Genomic DNA, 22,384 nt, shown 5'->3' on the forward strand with positions numbered 1-22,384 from the left:
AGTTTTCTTATGTAAGCCCACACGTCTTAACTCTAACTCCCACCGAAGGGTTAAACGACTGCTATTATAGGCAAAAATCAGAATAAGCGGCGTGATTGTCTTTTGAAACACTTCTTCTTATCGTGTGAGTTGTAAGATTGATGTACCTTAAAAACCCTGGTGTTAGAGTTATTGAGCCGCCAAAGGCCTCTGACATGGCTCTCATGACGAGCACCACCGGATAGATAGCAGCCGGGACCAACGACTTTACACCGTGCCTTCCGAAGCACAGAATCATCTTACTTTTCGGACAATCAGGTGATTCAGCCTGCAATGTTCTAGCCAAACCGGGAATAGTCTCACAAAGTCACAAAGCGACTTGCTTGACAGTGTCCCCACCGGGATTCGAACTCGGAACCTCCGAATCGAGAGACAACCGCTCTAACCACTAGACCACGGAGGCTATTGAAACACTGAAATGCTCAAAGTGGTAATTCAAAACAGTTACTTACCCAATCGGTAACCAGCTCGAGTCGACATTGCTTAATCTCGTGGACAGTTGTGACACTATTAAAACCATCAGGAATCATTTCAATGGTAAAATCTAGATGAACTTATGAATATTTACTCAAAATATAATTTGGCGCCCTATTATACGACCACAAATAAAGGATACTTACACGATAGATTCGTCAGCCCAGACGGGCGTATAAAAATCAGAAAAAATAGAAGAAACTACACAATGATGACTAAATTACTGTAAAGTTAAAGTATTTCGAATTATTAACAGTATTTCCACCTTTCATGATTAAATTATCGAATCGAAAAAAACATGAATTATACGACCATAAATATCAAGTATTTTTCAAAAAATTTCAACCTAAATGTCGGAAATTACTGTCGTGGTAAAGAGGCGTAACTACATAATTACTGCTTTTTAGAATACGTAGAGCGAAACTAGGCATGAAAAAGATAGTAATTTAAATACTCTATGCAAAATTGTAGAACAATCGGTACATTGTAACAAAAGTTATTCAGTTTTTTGTGTCTCCTGAAAAGTAGGGTTCTTGCTTATACGCCCCTTTAGCATGAAGCCCTCGATATATTTCCATAATCTACGTTAACCACGTATAGTACGACGAATTTTATCGACAAATCACCATACTTATGTTTTTTCTCAACCATTTTAAAACTGCACCCTTCCAAAGTTTTGTGGTGCCATACACTACTGCACTTGGTTATGTACCATTATCTGCCCATTTACCTATCTCACATCTAAAAAAATAATAATCATTTTATGAATGATGAATTAGGGCATAAATTTGCAGCATAAATGTTAGAAAGAATTTTCCACAATTACTCGATAATTAATAACAAAGTTAAAAATCGTCTTCAAAAATTTGCTTTTTTTTTACATTTTATCTTTTTTTCGTCGTACTTTTTTTATTATTAAATGATAGAACAGGATATCAGCTAAAAGTTGACATCAAAATGATAGCCCTAGTTAAAACACTTCACAAGTTACACGAGTCCAAACAAGACCTAAAATACCCGTATAATCCGTTAATACACCCGTATAATCCTTTCTTGAAACTTACTTCGTTCGGTTCATAAACCTACACTTGTAGGTATTTAATGCCTTTTATTATATTGCAGTCATATAAAGTACTATGATAAGATTTATAATTACATATAATGAATTCTAACAAAATCTGTCACATTTGTATGCGTAGGACTACCTATCTGTTAATCCGTATTTAAATTTGTTACATGGTAATTATTTAGATATGGAGGACTATTGCTTAGGAATTTTTAACTTATAATTATAACTCTTTTCAATTATTTATACTAGAAAGATTTTAATATTAACAAAAAGGCCCAAGGTAAAGTATGTAGGTAGTTAATTAAGAATGAACCCAACATATCTCACATCCATAAACAGTTTTTTCTAGCTGATTTAGTACTTCTTATTTTTCAACTCTAAATACCCTTGTAGAATTTTTACTTTATATTTTACTTGTTAAGTATTTTTAAGCCAAGCGAGGCCAGGTGTAGTTGCGAGGACAATTTGTGACAACAAAACAACACGTTTTGTTGTGAAGAAGATCGATCGCGGTTGTTATGTTACAAGGTTTCAAATGGAAACGTGATTGCAGAATAACATTGTCGCTTTAACGCAAGGGAGCTGTTTGCTCTAGTGCATCGGCAAGCGTTCTCAAAAATCATTCTCGATTATTGCTTTATTGCTACTGTGAAATGTTCAAAAATAAGAAACCTTCAAAATTGTTTTTTGTTACAGAAACAAAATTAACAAACGACAAAACTGAAGCGATAAAGCATTGCAAGTATCAGTTATTTAAAATATTATTGTCTGAAGCCGCAACTCACATATCAAAATTATTCTTGTATTCCAGATAATTTAAAGTTACAACCCGAAATATTCATGACCCCATTGCTAACGGCCGATTATAATGGCTACCACGCTACATTTCAGGAAGCTATGAAGCTCACTATCATTATAGGTCAATTCTTTGGATTAAACCCTGTGACTGGTGTTTCAGATATCGACACGACCAAATTAAGGTAGGTAAGTAAGGACCTAAGATTTTCGTTCCAGCTTAACTCTTGCCTCGGTCGGATGTGAAAGAAATCAGTCAATTCGGGAGAGCCAAAATAAAGTTCACAGTTCTTTGCTAATATAGGCATATTATGCAGTATGTGAGCTATCTGGACCATTTTTTAAAGTAGCAAACTATTCGTAGATTTTATCTTGGATACCTAGGGGTGATCGGGGCTAGTATTTACTATTTTGTTATAAATGCAGTAATTTGGGCCGTTTTATGGGAGATTTTATTATTATTAATTATTTAATGCCCAAAGTCAGAAAGTATCAACTTAACCCGACTTGCGGCAAGTTGGTAACAAGCCGGGTAAGTTGATACTTCCCGGCATTATTACCATATCTATTCAAGCTATTATTTGTGAAAAAAAAGTATAAATAATTAAACAATATTTATTTAAGTATCAAGCTCACGTGAGCATTTGTATGTACCTTTAATTTATACTTAAACAATTGTAAGTTATTACCATGTCTCTGTCAACTTAACCAGACTTGCGGCAAGTTGCTAACAAGCCCTGGTAAGTTGATATTTTCCGGCATTATTACCATGTCTATTCAAGTTATTATTTGTGATATAAAAATACTATAAATAATTAAATTATATTTATTTAAGTAATTATCAAAAGTATCGTACGAATCATCGAATAGGCATGTGTATGTTAACTATGTTATAACAAGTAACTATAATGTGTACTAAAACAATTATTAACCATTGAAAAATAAACAGCTTTTTATATAACTTGCAGCTAAACAGCCTTGATAATTAGCTGTGATCGGAATAGGTAGTGCCATTTCGGGTGAATGACCTTAAATATTGTACATAACATGGATAAAACTTGAGATTCTCCGACTCAAAACTAAAAAAGTGTCATTATAAATACATCATTTATTTAAAACTACTTTCGTTTAACAGTTACAATGAACAATAATACAATCATAAAATGAAACACGAATTATTATCATCATCATTATATTAAATGAACAATATTAAATTATTACTTATTTATTTAACATCTTTTATTCCTTACTTTCTTTAAAATTATAGTAACAAACCATATTTGTTTCAATATTTTCTACTGTCAATCTTTTTCTTTTGGCGTCTAATATCCGTTTATAAAATGACCTTTCAACCTTTACTGATGTCAGCGGTGGAAATTTATGAAACGAAATGTCATCATCAAATTTCTTTTGAAATAATTTCTGCGAATTCTCTTATAGTATCTACATCAATTCAATCATTCAATTGGAACACTAAAAATAAATTTTAAAGATTAGTAAAATTTGTGAAATTTGCCAAAAAAGACAAATATTTAAATATTTACCACCGCAAGCTCCACCAGCCGTCCACCAGCGACGCACGTCCTGTCATTCTATTGTTCCAATAGTTACTTATAAGCAATCGCCAAAAACATATATCTGAAGCATGTAAATCGTCCTAAACTCATGAAATAAAATACTTTTTATATCTATAACTTACGTTTCATAAAACTTAGGAATCAAAATACATCTTAAAATCCCAATGTGGGTTAGTAGTACGTTAACACTTCCGTACCCCTAGTGTAAATAAATTCGATTTCCAAACGTGACGTACGCGTTTGCGTTTAGTCTCATTTTGTATTGGATTTCGAAAGAGCGCACCAAGCGGGACGTTTTGGAACCTCAAAATCCTATACAAAATGAGACTTAACGCAAACGCGTTCGTCACGTTATGATGTCGATCAAAGTTACACTAGGGGTACTGATTTGTAGTGCTTCTTCTCGCATGGTTACTCTAAACTATTAGTACTACAACAATCGGGGTACTTGCAGGTACGCTGACCTAATCCGTTCATTACGATGCGTCCTCTTGACGGCCTCAACCCAAGTGAACAAACCCGTCTAACATTTTCCGTGACCCCACCACTTGCTAAAACTACCGTGTTGCCAACAGTATAATGTTATTTTCCCAACTACCCCTGTATTAATCGGGATAACATAACAACATTTTTATGTTATTATGTTATTATTAGTATAATTATTATTTAACTGCTACCTTAAATGTAAATATAAATAAACCATGATATTAATATTTTCATTCTTAAAAATGAAGAAAAAAAAAAAAAAAGTCGTTAACTTTAACCACCCGATGCCACTTTTTTGATAATCACTCCGGATCTCCTTTTCTTCTCAAAGTCAGTCATTTTCCACTCACAACAATTTAACTTTAAAATAAATTTAAGTGCAGAAACGTTGTATCGGCCACGATTGGTTCTTGTTTAACTTGGAACTATGTTTGGTCATATTTTCAGGGAATTGTATTATAATACCACTTCAAGGTAAAAAATGTAGGCTAAATTAGGTTTACCTCCGCAAATTCGATGAAAATATAAGTTATATAGGTATGTCAATAATGCTAATATAAAATTCGTGCATTGGTTCCCCTTTACGATGGTAATGAGACACACACAAGTATGTAACAAGGTTCTAACAAGTATGTAAATGATAGAGAGATGCATGCCATCGTAGGCGATAAAGGTGGCCAAATGAGCTTCCTAATCGGGAAATTGTAACCATGTCGAGATTGAAAAGAAATTGTTTTACCGTCGAACCAGTGTTGCAAATTGTAATTTATGGCTTTATGTCAAGTGCTGAAACTGTCTCTTAGATACATTCCCAAATTTTGTACACCTCCCGGAAACCTTAAATGCTTGTCTAGATAGATTATTTAACAAATTTAAGTAACTTATTTAATGATATACCAGGTGTGGCCTGCAACACGCGCAAATAATTTAAACATAGATGACAGTGTTGTTCAACAACTGTTAAAAATTATAAAGTCTTTAGACTTCCTATTTTTAATGCAAATTAAATATTATTTTCAATGTACGCAGTCATCCAGTGTAATTGACGTCACTTGTCACGCTCTAAACATAACAAAATTTTCAATACATTGAGTCTTGGAATAAACTTTAAAGTGTGCTAAAAATCAAAACACAAATTATTTTTAAAAGTCAGGTACAGCGTACAGTTTAATTTTTTGCTCGTGTTACAGGCCACTCTCTCGGTATACCTACACATTGATCACACATTGATTATTGTTTCAGATTTCAGATACAATCTTGCAGATTTGTGTACAGCGTTTTGTCAATCATCGGGCAATGTACTATTGTGTTTTTTTGTTTTTTGAAGTTATTTACAGATTCAAACCCGAATCTCTCTGCAAATTGTAAGCTAATTTCTATTATACTTCATAAAATACTTCAAATATTATTAAGGCCCCGTGGGTTCAGGTTCTTCTCTCACTCGCATGCCCGAGATCGGGATTATGTTTGAATTGTTATTTTTAATAAGTTACAAAAAGTATAGTTGAATACCATCAAAAATACAATCGCGCATTTTAGAAGTAATTTTCATATTTCAATATTGCTATTCATTTTTTTTTGCAACTTAGCGCTACTATGTTTCCAAACCTGCTGGCTGAACCTACTGCACCTTAATCACAAAACAAATTGGTATGTATACAATGGTAGTTCAAAGTAAGTTTTAATTCACAGCGGCCTTAGTGTTCTGCGTTACTAACTGCATAACAACTCTATTGTTTCTACGCGTGGCAACAAGATGGCCAAGGCTCTGCCAACTTATATCAAAAACCGAGGCGTCAGACCCAAGCATTGACCGGACACTTATTAAAAAATGTAGGGTGTCATGTGTACTAGTCTTAACAATGGCTTTACGTAAGTATTATGCTTTTGGTCGAGTCAAAAAATTTCTAAAACACAGGCGCCTTTGCTGTGGACAATACTTATTGAACGAAGCGTAGTGAAGGTCTACGTTTTGACTAGGGCAATCTGCTTTCGTATGTCCGGATGTTCTCCTCTACAAGTCGCAATTCTCAACCGATTCGCGTGATTTTTTTTGACCATATTCGATTATTAAATAGTTTTTTTTTCTATCCAGTATTTGTAAAATTTTCGATATCATCATTTTTTTACAAGCTTTTATTTACTTTCACCTAACCGTTGTCTGTTTGTAATCAAATCTTGCAAGGTAAATTTGACCCACTTCCCGGTTTTCGATGAAGCTGAAAATTTTCATACATATGTAAGTCGGGTGACAATGCAATATTATGGTACCATCGAGATGATCTGATGATGGAGACAGGAGGTGGCCATAGGAACTCTGTGATAAAACAACGTAACCTAATTGTGTTTGGGGTTTTTAGAATTGTCTCGATGAGTATTAGTTACTTGTGGAAAGAGAAGTACAGTCAGCGATAAAAGCTTGTACCAAAAACGATATTTTTGCCAAAAACTTATTTTTTATATCACGTCGGTGGCAAACAAGCATACGGCCCGCCTGATGGTAAGCAGTCACCGTAGCCTATGGACGCCTGCAACTCCAGAGGCATTATATGCGCGTTGCCGACCCTTTAAAAACCTGTAAACTCCTTTTTTGAAGAACCCCATACTGTATACCCTCGGGAAAACCTCGGCACATCCACACACGTCACGCGGCACAGCCACATCCGGAGCGTCCGCGGGAGGAAATTCCTCTTAAACCGCACAGTGCGCGACCATTTAGGCTCTAGGGTATGAGGATGAACACCCTGCCGACGGCGAGCGGTGCGGTGATAGAAAGTGGCCGTTGGCATCATGTAAAATCATTCTACAAACGGTAGAACACACACAAGGAGGCAAAGTCTCTCCTTAGACTTAATGGTTCAATGCCGCTTGTGAGTTTGGGATCGTCGACGATTCGTACCGCGCGCCTTTAGACTGAGTCGAAGGGTCCAAGCTGGCATCAGGGTGCTCCTGCCCAAAGGTGACAGCAGTACTCCATGTGGGGTCTGACTTGCGATTTATATAGTAGCAGTCTTTGCCCCGGAGTAAAGTATCGCCTAGCTTTATTGAGCACACCGAGTTTTTTCATAAGAGTTTCTTCCTTGTCCTATTTTAGAACATTGGTTTAGGGGTATTCTATAATTTAGGTTTTACTCGAGAATAAGTAGCATAATTTCACTATGTCACATATATCCGTTCGTGGCTCAGTTGGAATAGCATTACTTTGCAATGACGAGGTTCCGGGTTCCAACCCCAAATACTGAATTTCTTTTTGCACTTCTTTCCTATTTTTGATTAACTAAGATTTATAGCAGGGAGAGAGAGTTCCCTGGATCTATCCCCTGAATTGTAACTTTTTGTATTTTTTTACATTAAAAATTCGTACTGTAGATAGATCGAGCGATCGCGAAGCGCGAGCTAAGCGTATTCGTTTCAGTTTTTTGTCTGAACTTTTTTTTCAGCCGTTAAGTTTTTCCTCGTAGATTAATTTATCAGCTTTCGCTTTTCTATGCAGATGGCAGAAGTTTGTATGTATGTTATATTGATTTAATTACCAAAATTATAGCTAAAAGAGGGAAACAGTTTTCTAACATTTTTCTCCAGCCCCGGCAGCAACGTTTCGGGATGGCTGTCACGGCAGAAAGTCACGGTAGGGCTCATGGCATTATTTTAGACAGTTTGCTATAATGCAGAGCACGAATTTACAGAAACACATTGTTCCGACGATTTATAATAAATCTCCCGTTGACATTTTAGGACCTTACTTGATGTAGAAAAATGTGATTTAGCGGATTAAATTACCAAATTCTATAGAGATAAAACTCTACAAAGTGAAGCTCTGATAGCCCTCCTTTTGCCGACGAGGATGGAGGTGGTAATACCATTCAGGCGATGGCCGGCAGACCGTGGGCGTTTGGAAACAGGAAGGGGAGTATTTTCTCTTCCATTCCCATTCTGTAGCTGTTAGTCACCAGCAGGTCTACCAGTCAGGGGCCGCATGTTTGTATAAACCCACATCAGTTGAACCGCTTGCTACTTTACTGTGCGGTATTTAGAGCACCAAGATAGGTCCGTGGGGTCCAAGCGCCAAGATACTATTCAAGGAAATAAGTAAAAGGCTCATAGATTATACCGGTGACCAGAGAGCTGGCAGCTTTCTCTCGCAGCGCATAAGTATTGCCATGTAGCGAGGGAATGCTGCCAGCATCTTTGGCATTCAGATATATTTTAATTTAGATTAGTTTTTTTTTTAATTTTAATATAAGTAGCTATTTTATATGATTGTATGTACCATTAATTTTACATTGAGTTAAATCAAATAAATCCTTTTCTATATTAAAAGATAGGTCCTGACCGGCTTAAAATGCTCAGAGTTTTTGTATGTTTTTATTTGTTAGTTTTTGTTGCATGTTGAAAAGGCCCAACAATGCAATTTTAAGGTCGTTTACTGAAAATAGGTCCGTTGGCACTGTTTGGTGTATCTTCCTAATCAAGCTCTACTCGTTCCTCGCCTTTCGGTTGTAATGGTCAGATTTGATACAAGTTACTGCACTGTCACAAGAACTTGGCGTCCTAAAGAGCTTACATGTTCTAGGGGTCAGTTTCCACTTACGTTAGTATGGGCGGTCACCTTCTATCACTCCCAGTGGTTAATTAAAGCCGCAGGATTGCAGAGTGACGATACTGCTGACTACATTACTGACGTAAATGTCAAAATAGCGGGGAGCAGCACCAAGTTATTATTATATATAACCCACTCGAGACAAGAGGGCGATTTGAAGCTAGGGAAAGACCCCCAATACCAGTTACTGCCTAACGCAGTAACTGATATTGGGGGTCTTTCACTCGATACTGGCAGATCTCCTGTCTAAAACTGCGAAATTCGTGTACAGTTTCTTTGAAAACTAGTAACACATTGAAACTGTAATGTAGAGGCCCAACGGAGCCGACATGTCTCATTGACAAAGGCTCTTTCTAAATATGTAAATAAAATAAAAAAACAGTCGGCAATATTGTCGCGCTGCAATACTGCTGCGGCCGACTGCGCGGTATTGCAGCGCTACATGACTGCAGGAAACGTAAAATTTTACATAAATTTATCGCAGCTGGCTGTATTGTCGCGCTGCGATACTGCTACAGTAGTTGACTGTTATGCAGTTAGCGGCAGTAATGCAGTCGGCAGTACAATCGCGCTACAAATACTGTGGCAGTAGTGTAGCTGCGGTCGGGAATCCGAACGTTACCTTTACATTGCTTAGACTAGTGGTCGACCTTGGGTATCTTGCTGTAGGTTGCTTATACTTTGCGCTTTCTCGGGTTCAATGTCTTAATGTCTGAGCTTACAAAGGCTAAATACAGGGGTTTATTGTATTCGTGGCATTTTTGCCATTGTCATCGTGCCACTGGTTGTGTAGAAACCGGGACGGAATCCGGCCTGTTCAGGGGGCTGGTATGTGTCTAGTTGAACAGCAATACGACGCTCTATTATATTGATGAATGCTTTATATAGGTGTGACATTAAACTTGTACGGCGATAGTTGTTAAGTAATAAATATTAGGGGAAAATCTTATACAGACTGACCCTATACCATAAATCTTACTTAGATAAATACGAGTAGCACACATCCAAGTATATGTTTATATAGGTTTAAATACGAGTATTTAAGTATGCTTATCATCATATAATTGATTACTATTTTTATTATATTATAGTTTATTGTTTTAATTTATGTTTATATAAAACTATTAACTATGAAATTATTTGCAGTGGAACATTTGCTATCCGATTTGTCATCGATAGCAGGTATTATAGATTGCCAGAAAGGAAAGAATGTGTATGAAGCCTTTGTCGTTGCTAGTTCTCCTTGGGTCTTTCAATATACGGGATACAGTCCTTACGTAGCAATTTTAACGCAGGTAAATGAGGCAATATATTTTATTTTTTAAATAGGTGTGTTATTTTTACTTTCAGAACCGCGAGCTCTTTCGATACTAAAATGGGTTAAAGTCCCAAAAATTCCATTCATTAGTCGTTCCTCTTTATTCAACCTTGAAAGTGGCCCATTGCAAGCGAGATATTTTGACCAATTCAGTCAAAATATGTCGGGTCGAGTTAATAACTAGTAAGGGCGAAATGGTCACATTCCGCCGAGCGCCAAACTTTACTTTCCATTTCAACTACAAGGAAAGCAAAATACTAAGGGGTTGGCTTAAAGTATTGAAAAGTAAGTAACTTTTAGAATACACCAAAAAAAGACCATAAGCTATTAGTTTTTGGATTATATAATGACGAGCTGGAGCATATTTGATATTATAAGCAAACACAATAATACCTATAACATAAAGTCCACCTTAGATTTTTTGTAGTGTTTTCTGACCATCCTTAATGCTTTGTACAACGTTTTGGTCAATATTCACAACTGTCTTTTTACCATTCATTTTAATTATTTCGGCATATTAGCTTCTCGTCCATTAAAGGCCGTCGTTCACAATATTATTTCACTGAAAATTGTCCATAGATCTGCAATTGATGGCGCTTTAGAAACGTTCGAAGAGTTGCATATTTTGGTAAAAATGTATGTATCCAAAGTGTAATGTAAACGGTCAGAAGCAAGTTACGCGAAGTTAAAAATAGGGAGCATTTTTTTTTATATTAGAGTATTTGCTTTTAATGCTGGAAATGTTCTGACTGGATGACAAATCATTATAAAAATCCATAGAATTGTAGCTATTTTCTTTATTCTCTGGTTTACGAAATTAAAATTTCTCGTTACTTTAAGCCAACCCGTTAAATGAAACGGATGTTTGACCAATTTCATGTATTTGTAGAATGTTTTTATTATTTATTAAACAATTAAAGTAAAACTATTGTCATTTATGAAATTAGAACCCTACATTACCTACATTACTGTCGAGGTGAGGAACTGAGGAATTATAGCACTGACGACCTTGGAACTTCGTTTAATTTAACGAGAAAAATACTGAAGCGCTTAAGGCTATACTAACAAATATGAATAAGGCGCGGTTGGTTGGCAAAGTAAAACCTAATCAAGCCCTAAGCTTACTTTCTATAAGGGCGTTTCAACTTTTTGAAAATTTGGACCTCGCTATTTAACAGAATTTTTCTGCGATACTACTACGCGACTAATGTTTTAACTAAAAAAAAATATGACTGACCATAAGTAAACTATGCTTTTCGCCTCCTTAGTATAACCAGCAATATCAACCTTGCCGTCCATTTTTAAGAATAAAACGTTTAATGAATCTATGCTGACATGATACCTAGGTATAGTTAATACGAGTAGTACATTATTGTCGAGACTTGGAAGTAGCAACTTGCTGGCTAGGATTCGTTTTAAACGGACGACCTTGGAGGTCCGTCTGAATCCGAAGCCAGCAAGTTGCCTTCCAGCCGAGTCATATATACTCGTAGTTATTTTCTCAAAATGGTGCAAAAAATATAAATAATCAAATGTAATTGAATCATTTTACAGAAGCCACGTTTTTACGTATATAATTTCACAGATAAAAGTAAAAACAATTGAAAAGATTTGCTCTGTCGCCTTTTTATTTTCTAATTACAAAAAGCCGTGTATTTTTCTGCCAAAAATCCGAGAGAGCTAAGTAATAAATGTTTACTGGACCTACGTCTTCATTTGGTATGGTCATATCAACTTTTTTTAAAGTTTGGAACTCGACATATAATGGATTTGTATGCATCATTGCAGTTATAGAGGGTAGAGGTAAGACGAACATTCTCTGTGTATGAAAAAATCTTAAATAGGTGGCGCCACAATACCTAGAATATCACATAAAAAATTTCAAGTCACTGACAGCGCATTCCGTCAATAACGGCTATGTTCATATGTAGCTACTCTAGCGCCACTCTGGAGAGATTTGTAACTGTTATTCATAGCAGACAACATGGCACTTTTGTAACATTATTCCCATAAGAGAGTTTCCTCTTTATTACCCTCCAAATTGAAGTCCTGAAATAGTGACTGCAATGTTTTTAACTTTTTAATTTTTGTTTGGCCATAAACTACGCACTTTGCGAACTATTTTTAAACCGGCAAAGTTTGAAATCTAAATCCGCCAATCTAGGATCATAATAATAATAATTGTGGCTTGTGGCGAGCTGCTGGGGAGTAACGACCCCACGGACCCGAGTACTCCCGAGAGTCGGTCAGGGTTTCCGTCTCCGGCGTGTCTTCGTCGGTCGGAGTGGACCCCAAGGGGACCCGCAGGACTCTCAGCTCTGGCTTGCCTTCATTGGCCGTCCAGAGAGGAGTCGTTAGAACTAAATGCTCCAGGGGTGGAAGTGAAAATTTGCAGAGGACGCGAGTTGGCACAGTGGCTGTTATCAGCCACTGGGCAGAAAGCGGCGTACACCTCTCGACACCCCTGAGCCGCTCACACCGGTGTTGCTCCTGGTCGTCTTCACGACGGCAGCTTCAGGGGCCCATCTAGTGGGCGGCAAGTCACCGCCTGCCTCGATAACTAGTGAAAACATTGTTATGGCAGGTGTCCGGTCGTCTTTGCAATAACCCAGTCTCATTGTCCACCCAAATTTCAATCCATAGACCGTTTTACTGTTCACTTTTTCTACAATAGTCCCAATGCCTGCTGCGACCGGTTCATGGGTATCTATTGTTGCATCTGTGAACGGGTTCCAGCAGGCGTTCTACATGACATTAAATCTCTCCAAGGGGCCTCTACGTGTTGGATCTATATCCCCACGCAAGCCTATCAAAAGACCGGGATTTATAGGCCCGTGAAATCCAAGGAGATACAAATAATATAATAATAATTCAGCCTATATACGTCCCACTGCTGGGCACAGGCCTCCTCTCATGCGCGAGAGGGATCATAATATGAAATGAAAAGTGAACTTTTTAAACAGGAGAGATGAATAAGTAAATAAGATTAATTTCACCCAGGATTAAGTTTTATATCAACCGATTGTGAAAAAATTGCGATATTATTTATCTCCAAGTGTAGATTTAGAGTTTTCTTTAGTACTTAAAAATCTTTTAAGATCGCTGTCAAATATAAGTTTTGTTACTTACATATGTTACGTTTGTACAGAATATACTTTTACAGATTATCGGCATTCAATTCACGTTTAACTGGAACTATTCGGACGTGTTTGTGATTTGCATTAGTTTTTATCTAACGTCTCGACTCGAACAAGTGAACCGTAGAATTGAATCAGTTTTTGGAAAGGTAAGTAAATTTTTTTGTCATATCAACACCAGAAATAATTTGATACCACATAAAAACGAGTAGGTAAGTTGTATAAGGTATAATCAAATGACACAAAATTTTTCACAGCACGCTCCCTCCTCGTTTTGGCGCACTCTGCGTGAGGATTATAGCCGCATTACGGGGTTGGTTCGACGGGTCGATGACGTCATAGGAAGTATAATTTTTATATCGTTCGCAAACAATCTTTTCTTCATCTGCCTTCAGCTTCTTCACACGCTTGCGTAAGTAACATCCGATAGTGTAAACTGCTAGTTTTAATCTACCCAAAATAATTAAGCAAGAAGTTTGAAATGGTCTCTTATTGCCTGTTGAAAGCGTTCCAACGATGGGGCTTTGCATAAAATAAGGGTCGGCTGGTTCAGTAGTCAACTAGCCTACCTAATAGTTTCGCCATGTCTGTCTGTCTGTCCAAGACTTTGCTCCGTAATTGTTAGTGCTAGTGGAGGCAGTTATGAATTTAATGCATTTTTTTTTATTAAGCTATGTGCTTCATCACATATGTTCCTTGAGTCATTTTAAGTTTCTAATCCGGGAGGCAATAAGAAATGTGCGCCTAGTCGGGGAGGGCGGGGTACAAAGATGGCCGCCACGCGTCATCAAAAAAAAATCTATTCTCGTCCTGCAGCGCTAATATGGTTGGCTCGTTATCATTTGTCACCATACCTGTCACGTTCTAACAAGTATGTAAGTGCGATAGTGACAAGCGATAAAAATAGAACCATACTGCCACTGCTGGTGGCTACTAGGGCAAGTTTAGAATAATTTTCGTATAAACCGAAGACGTAGAATTCTTTGCTGATACGAGTAATAGTTTTTTCTGATTTTTTTTATGGACCATTTTGAGAACCAGCACATTGTAGGTTGTATATTGTGTATTGTATATTGTGTTTATATGTATTTTGTGTTGTTTTGTAAGTGTTTTTATATTTTACTTTTATATTCATACTATGTAATTAATAGTAAATAAACTCAAATTAATAGTAAGCATCCGAAAATTAAGTTTAAAAAGGAACTGGAGAAAACAACTCACAAAATTTTCTGGATTTAACTATCGCTAGGGTGAATAATAGGCATCAGTTCCAAATTTAACTTAAGCCTACGCATAGTTATCCCGGCTTCTTCTACGCATCCGTGGCAGCAAAAATTGGCTGCTTTTCATTGTTATGTGCATAAAATGTTGACTGTGTATAAATAGATTGAAATTGAAGTTGTCAAACGAGTTGCTGCCAAAATTATAAGCAAAATCATACTGGAAATCGAAGGCAACGGAGATCATCGATGTTGTTAGCAGTTAGCAGCTCACAAAATAAACCTACTTATGTTCCAAACTTGATTAAAATAAACTTTATAGGTTTTGAGAAAAATAGCTTTGACTTATGTACGGCCGGACAGACAGACAAGACGAACCTATAAGGATTCCGTTATTGCCATTTTGGTCACAGAACCTCTGAAATGTTCCAATACAAGGTACCCGTGAGCATTGCGAGAGATTGTAACGGTAGATTCCTGATGGCAACAGAAGCAAAAAATATTATGACTTTTTGTGAAATTCGAAAAAAAAAAATTTTTTTGTTTTTTTTTTCCCTTTTTTTTAACACTCCTGTACATAAAAAGTAATTTTTATTGATAAACACATAACCTAAAATTAACTAAAAAGTTATTTTTTGTTTGGGGGTAGCCTCTCGAATACATTTTTTTTAATTTTTCGATGTCAATCAATAGGTATGTCCAGACTAGACCTCAAAGTGGCAATACCGCAGTCAAAAACGTGTTTTGTACCGACTTATGACGAAAGAATGATTTCGAAAAACATTTAACTATCTCTGAAACTAGGCCTAATTCAAAAAAACTTATATGACAAGTTAGTTTCTAAATATTACCAGGAATGCTTAGTTAAAATGTCTCGCAATGCTCACGGGCACCTTGTTAATTGCGGATTTCACGTGTCAGCATGAATTTACTTACATGTTCTCCATTGTTTAAGTACATAATCGTAATATATAGTAAGACATTTTCAATCTTCTTAATGTGTATCTCTCCCCGATGCACCTACACCCACATCTAAACTAGTGTAATATACATATAAGTATAGGTAAGTATATGCAACGCACGTAAATACTCCGGCAAAAGCCCAACACTTTTATTTGTGTACGCTGCGTCCACAAGATTGCTTTAGATTCAAGCGTAGGCACTAAGGCTTTAAATACGGTATCCCGGTATTGCGGGATCCCGGGATCCTGCTTTTTTGAAAGCATTCTTTAATATCGGTATTTCTATGCAATACCGGGAACCCGGTATTTTTAACAACAACGGAAATGTGTCTTTCTGATGATGACTATCGAACTGAACTAAACAAGATTTATCATTTAGCAGTGTCAAATGGTTATGATAAATCTGTTGTGGATGGAATCATCAGAAAAAAGCGAAATAGTATGGTCAGCAATATGTTGTATGCTGCGCGATCCTCTGAACCGATTAAGGAATACAAAGCGAGCATAACATATGTTGGCAAACTGTTAGATGCAATTTACAAAATTTTAAAATCTAACGACATTCCTATTACAAGCGTGTGTGAGCAAGCGCTGGTGGCCTAGCGGTAAGAGCGTGCGACTTGCAATCCGGAGGTCGCGGGTTCAAACCCCGGTTCGTACCAATGAGTTTTTGGAACTTATGTACGAAATACCATTGATATTTACCAGTCGCTTTTCGGTGAAGGAAAACATCGTGAGGAAACCGGACTAATCCCAACAAGGCCTAGTTTACCCTCTGGGTTGGAAGGTCAGATGGCAGTCGCTTTCATGAAAACTAGTGCCTACGCTAAATCTTGGGATTAGTTGTCAAGCGGACCCCAGGCTCCCATGAGCCGTGGCAAAATACCAGGACAACGCGAAGAAGAAGGAAGGACATTCCTGTTACCTTTAGGACAAAAAACACTTTGGACTCTAAGCTTTGCAATGGGAAAGATAAGATCGAGAAAGGAAGAAAGTCTGGGGTTTATAAGCTAACTTGTGAAGAATATAATTGTTCCACTTTTTCCTTTTTTAAGTTTATTCCACTGTTATGGAATAAACTTAAAAGAAGTAATGTCCCTGTAGATACTATAAATATCTTGTACTATTGGTATAAGCATCAAGAAAACAATGTGAGGTGGGCAAACTGCTTATCGGACGCATACAGGTTGGAGTGCGGGGTGAGACAAGGGGGGCTATCCTCACCTTTGCTCTTTAACTTGTATGTAAATGAACTAATCGTTGCGCTTAGCAAGCATCATGTTGGATGCCACATAGATGATGTATGTGTAAATAATTTATCGTACGCAGACGACATGGTGTTGTTGAGCGCATCGGTTTGTGGCCTCAGAACACTTTTGCAGACATGTGAGGAATATGCATCCGAGCATGGTCTAATTTATAACACTGCTAAGAGCGAAATCATGGTGTTTAAGGCGGGGCCCAGAGACCCACAACATGTTCCCTCTCTTGCCCTTAATGGAGTACCTCTTAGCAGAGTTCAACAGTTCAAGTACCTCGGACATGTGTTAACTGAGGACCTGAAAGATAACGCAGATATGGAGCGGGAGCGTAGGTCGTTGGCGGCACGAGCGAACATGATCGCCCACAGATTTGCACGTTGTTCAACTATAGTAAAAATAACCCTTTTTAAGGCGTACTGTACTTCCTTCTACACTAGCAATCTGTGGGCTCATTTCACTCAAAAGTCGTTTAACTCCCTACGCGTCCAATATAATAACGCGTTCAGGGTGATGTTGCGGCTGCTGCGCCACTGTAGTGCATCGAGCATGTTCGCGGAAGCGCGCACCGATTGCTTCTACGCCACTCTGCGCAAGCGGTGCGCGGCGATGCTCAGCAGAGTGCGCGCCAGCCGCAACAGCGTCCTAGCAATGATCGCAGACCGGCTGGACTGCCCCTATTTGAATCACTGTATAAGTGTTCACGTAGGTACAGGTGCCAGTAATTGATAGGTACTGACGGATTGACGGATGTATTTTAATATTTAATTTATAACAAACTTTAATTTAATTTTTATTGTAATGTCTATTTTAATCCTATGTTAATATAATTTGTATTGTGTGGACCATTGTTGTCTATAAATAAATAAATTGATTGATTGATTGATTGATAATAAAGTGTATACATACACTTTATTTCACTACCAGGTACAAGGAGCTTGTTGCGTTTTACAGACACAACCATCCGGAAAAGTCTAATTTTGCAAAGAACTTGATAGATAGTGCCCACGTATTTTCTGAGACCCATTCTTTTGATATTTTACATGTTTGTGAGAAAGGATTGCGTTTGAGTGTGTGAAATAATTAGGTACAATAATAGGGGGACGATTCTTAACGAACAGTTGAATGTTGCGTGATCACCTTTATTACGATTTTTTTCATCTCACTCGCGCTTGCACAGTAGGGATATAAAGCTGGCCGACCATTCTAGACAGATCATTCAGTAGTCGGACTTCGGACCGTCAACTTCTCCTGAGGATGCGTCGTAGAGAGGCGAAACACGTGTCGAGTTTCGTACTTTCGGTGGTGGATTGTTATATTTAAGTGCGTATTTAATTTTGCAGTGGGAGGGTGGGAACATTAGTTGTATGTAAAAATACGCAAGTAAGTATAACTGGTTAGCACTGATTGACCAGCACGTTATCTTTTCGCGGATTGGCAAAGTAATATTTTTTGTTTTAATTATGACAGTTTCTATTTAACCGCAGGGAGGGAATAAGAAGAAATCCCTCATGTCGGCTAGGAGAGCCGGATGAAAGGTAAACTTACGTCAATATTAAATTATCTTTATATGAAAAATTATATTTATAATTTATTGTCAATTTCAAATTGCAGACCATTTCAAGGCTATGAGCAAACGGTATATTTCGTGTACTCGTTCGGGTTTCTAATCATGCGCTCTCTGGCAGTCTCGCTTATCGCTTCGCGCGTGCACACCGCCAGTCGGGAGCCCGCGCACACGCTCTACTTTGTGCCATCCACAGCTTACTCTGTCGAGGTAATGATTTTCATGATTAATTATGATAATTTGACTAGATCGAATATTTATTGATAAACATACAAAAATGTACTTACATATAACATACCCATAACTAAAAAGGGTAACTATTAGAGTTGAACGATAATAAAACATAGGCAACCCGCCGCGTGCAACTTACAACTTAAACATGTGCTCTTTGCTCTTGTGACATTAGTTGGCTATATCACTAGTTATATTATACTAAAATTATACTTCAATGGTACGAGTATGCATGGTAAGGCAACTATATAATAAGCAGGTATGTATAACTGAACTAGATCTATTGCTCAATAATTGTATCCGATTTATGTAATTACGAGCTCCGAAGGTATGTCTGTGTCTCTTATTTCCGCCGCAAACTAAACTGGCTCCCGATCCGCGAGCGTCGGTCGTCTAGAATACTTTGCATGCTTTATTCCATTCTCTTTGATCCAGCTGCACCAGATCACCTTAAATCAAAATTTCAATTTGTAACACGTCGTCCTGGTTGCGGCCTTCGTACCTCTTGGAGTCTTAAACTCTCTATTTCTCTTTATCGCACTGGTTTCATGTCGCAACTCTTTCGCCCTCCAGGAAATTCGTTTTTACGTAACTACTTTTCGGACATACAGCAACGTTGTTACACAAACGGTTTTTAATAGGTACAAATACAATATACCTGCGGCGACTTTTTATCGCCTGTCACCATGCCTGTTACGTACTGAAAAGTATGTAAGTGCGATATTGACAGGCATAGTGACAAGCAATAAAAATGGAACCATGCTGCCACCGCTGTATATATTTCAAAGTATGTCGGGAATCGTGTTCGTATAATACTAGCTACAGCACTTCAGAACCTTCAATAGTGGATGAGGATGGCTTTTAATGAAATACGATGTTCAACTCACAATCTTTACTGGGCAAGAGTGATACAAATCATAGCACACGTTACACTTCTTATCTTAAGCAAGCCAGTGGGTTAGACCCAGCAACCGCCACCGACGTCATCTTCTCCCGTTTCCGTCTGCAGAATGCTTGACAGCATAACTTCAATTGTTCTCGATTTCAATTGTTTTAACAGCGCACTCTATGACGCCTTGGCGGAAGTGCGTCAAACGCCACTCAGGTGTAACGTAACACCCTAGCTTGCTCTCAGTATTGAAGGACGGAAGGGGCGCGTATTGTATATGTTCCATATTAGGGATCGTCTTCCAGCTGGCTTTTCCATCGGTCCCTATCTCTTTTCTTTGCTTCGAGCAGTCGTGCTTCCAATTTCCGGGGCGCCAAACGCTCTTCAGCAATTCGGAGCCCTACCCTCTGATTGTAGCGCTCAGCCAGTAACCGAGCATCTATTTCCCAAGGCAAGGTACCGGCAAGGGCACATGCCGCTGCATGTTCAATCGTTGAGTAACGCCGTCTAATGATGCGCCGCGCAATAACCCTCGGGGTCTCCGGGGGAGGGCCCTAGTTTTATCATTCAGCCTCCCGGCCCATATCGGCACCCCGTATAGCTACTGCTACGGACAACATTCGCATATAGGCGTCGACATGGGGCTTGAAGGCCTCGGCTATTTGGCAGTAGTCGACTCAGTGCCGAAGCGGCGCCAAGGAGTCGGGGAACCAAGTTAGTAAAGTGATTCCCGAAGTCCCACTTGCGGTCCAGGATAAGGCCTTGATAGTTTAATGGGCCTTTAGAGGGACCGCTTTACCCCCTACAGGGATCACCTCGTTAGGTCACAGCCGCCAGCCTCGACCCCCGAAGAGCACAGCATCTGTTTTACAAGCACACAGTTTTGGTTTTAATAGATTTTTGTATTATTCACTATATACATGTAATAGTAAATTTTTTTTGAAATACAATGGTAAGAGTTGTTAGTAATCAGATTTTATTTGTATTTATTCTTAACGATACAGTCTTTAACTGTTTTTTTCTTTTTACAGTTAAAAAAAAAACTTCTGCTTATTAATGTATAAAAAGGTCGTAAAAATACATTTGAGTCTAGTTTATTTTTAAGTAACGTATTAAAAACTAGTGGTACCAAATTAAGATTATATTGAAGACTTTATTGACACTTCTATCATTCTTATTATGTCTGTCTTATATTAATTGCTGAAGTCGCTGGAGTTCTCCAAAAAGTTGAAAGTATCCCCTGGTTTTAGTAGGTTGGAAGAGGAGGACAAATAGGATGTGGTTAGAGTAGACGCGAGGGACAATTTTAGTAACTTAGGTACCTACCTATTACAATGTTTGTGTTTTTTTGTAAAGAGCGTATTCCCATCTTAAAGGCCGGCAACGCACTTACAACCCCTCTGGTGTTGCAGGTGTCCATGGCGGCGGTAATCGCTTACCATCAGGTGATCCGTCCGCTCATCTTCTGCACAACACTTTTGTCGACATTTTTGGCTTGTTGGTTTCTTGTAGATCGCTATAAATTGATACCCTGGACAATTTGACAAAATTTTTGTTTAATTTTTTTTTCATGATTGCCAGTAGTTTTTGATACTTAGATTGAAATTGGGGACAATTCGAAGTATTCACCTCGCGGGGTATGTAATTGGCCTGATTATAAGCATACCATGCCAAAACTTTTTTTGAGTAGTGGCAGCTGGCTAAATCTGGCCAAAATTTTACAGGACCGTTATGGGTTCTAATAAATGACAATACTCATTTCTCTAAGCACTCTTTAATAAAAACGTCCGACTTCATTGTTGACTACATATATGTTAGTCATTGTAAAAATTTCTTAATGGAGTTAGTGATGGTATTCATTATCCCGATTGGTTTTATTATTCAGACCAAAAACTATATTTCACACAAATTGAGTTATACAAGCAGTCACAAAAATTTAGTCCTAAAAATAAATTATTTATCCTAGGTAACGTGAACAAAATCTTTTAGGCATTTTCCTTATTACGTATTTTAAATCTAAAATAAAAACTAACGTTATTTTCAGTTCCATTAAGTGTACCTAAAGTATAAAGTATACCTATGTATCTGGGTGGATCAACTATTTTTTGTCGTTACTCTGTCCCGTCAGCTTGGTTACAATCGTGTGTTAGAAGAAATCTTATACTATGTTCTATTAATATGCTAGATGACCCATTATGGAAAGGGCTTGATATAACTACCATAAAAATGTATTTTTGGTTATTATAAATATGTACCTACCATAAAACTAGGGTGATCTAGGAGACTATAACCATGGCAACGAGTGACAAGAAAAAGTTGATTCACCGGTCACCCATATGTATTTACAGGTACAAAGATTTTTGGATCAGATACACGGTGATACGATTGCTTTAAGTGGTCTTAAATTTTTCAACGTAAAACGTGGATTAGTTTTAACGGTAAGTAAGTATACGATATGATTAAAAAAATATTTAGTGTGTTTAAATTAATAACACTCTGTTGTATTTTAGATAGCTGGAACCATTGTGACTTATGAACTTGTACTCATGCAGTTCACTGGAGTGTCACCAACGCCGTCGCCTTCTACCATTACTATACCAATATTTATTAACACTTCTAGTAATGTTTAATGCTTGTGTTCATTTAGTTTCTCTTCCCTTATTTGTATTTATGATATACTCATGTTTGACTATTTATCATTGTCATCAAACTGAATTAATATTAATTCGTATTTAAGAATAGCAGCTGCCACCTGAAAGGA

The 22,384-nt window shown here is 37.6% G+C and overlaps 1 protein-coding gene across 2 annotated transcripts; it reads left to right on the forward strand.

The window, feature by feature from the left end:
- Positions 1–1,834: 1,834 nt before the first annotated feature.
- LOC133527989 (gustatory receptor 5a for trehalose-like) lies at positions 1,835–22,254 on the forward strand. Of its 2 annotated transcripts, XM_061865236.1 has the most exons (12): positions 1,835–2,110; positions 2,279–2,320; positions 2,394–2,562; positions 5,683–5,804; positions 6,133–6,312; positions 10,187–10,335; positions 13,522–13,644; positions 13,753–13,907; positions 18,424–18,474; positions 18,551–18,713; positions 21,972–22,061; positions 22,134–22,254. In XM_061865236.1, the coding sequence occupies exons 1-12, from the start codon at positions 2,101–2,103 to the stop codon at positions 22,251–22,253; spliced, it is 1,374 nt and encodes a 457-aa protein (XP_061721220.1). In that variant the 5' UTR covers positions 1,835–2,100; the 3' UTR covers position 22,254. The 2 variants fall into 2 exon arrangements, with proteins under 2 accessions (XP_061721220.1, XP_061721211.1); XM_061865227.1 differs by lacking the exon at positions 1,835–2,110 and having other exon boundaries at positions 2,125–2,320.
- Positions 22,255–22,384: the final 130 nt, after the last annotated feature.

The sequence above is a fragment of the Cydia pomonella genome, chromosome 1, assembly GCF_033807575.1.
Source record: "Cydia pomonella isolate Wapato2018A chromosome 1, ilCydPomo1, whole genome shotgun sequence".
In the NCBI taxonomy this organism is placed as follows: domain Eukaryota; kingdom Metazoa; phylum Arthropoda; class Insecta; order Lepidoptera; family Tortricidae; genus Cydia; species Cydia pomonella.

Coding starts and splice junctions, on each gene's coding strand:
- LOC133527989 (XM_061865227.1), top strand. CDS start 2,236: ATGTTCAAAAATAAGAAACCTTCAAAATTGTTTTTTGTTACAGAAACA. Junction 13,645..13,752: donor TTGAATCAGTTTTTGGAAAG/GTAAGTAAATTT, acceptor AATTTTTCACAG/CACGCTCCCTCCTCGTTTTG. Junction 13,908..18,423: donor CAGCTTCTTCACACGCTTGC/GTAAGTAACATC, acceptor ATTTAACCGCAG/GGAGGGAATAAGAAGAAATC.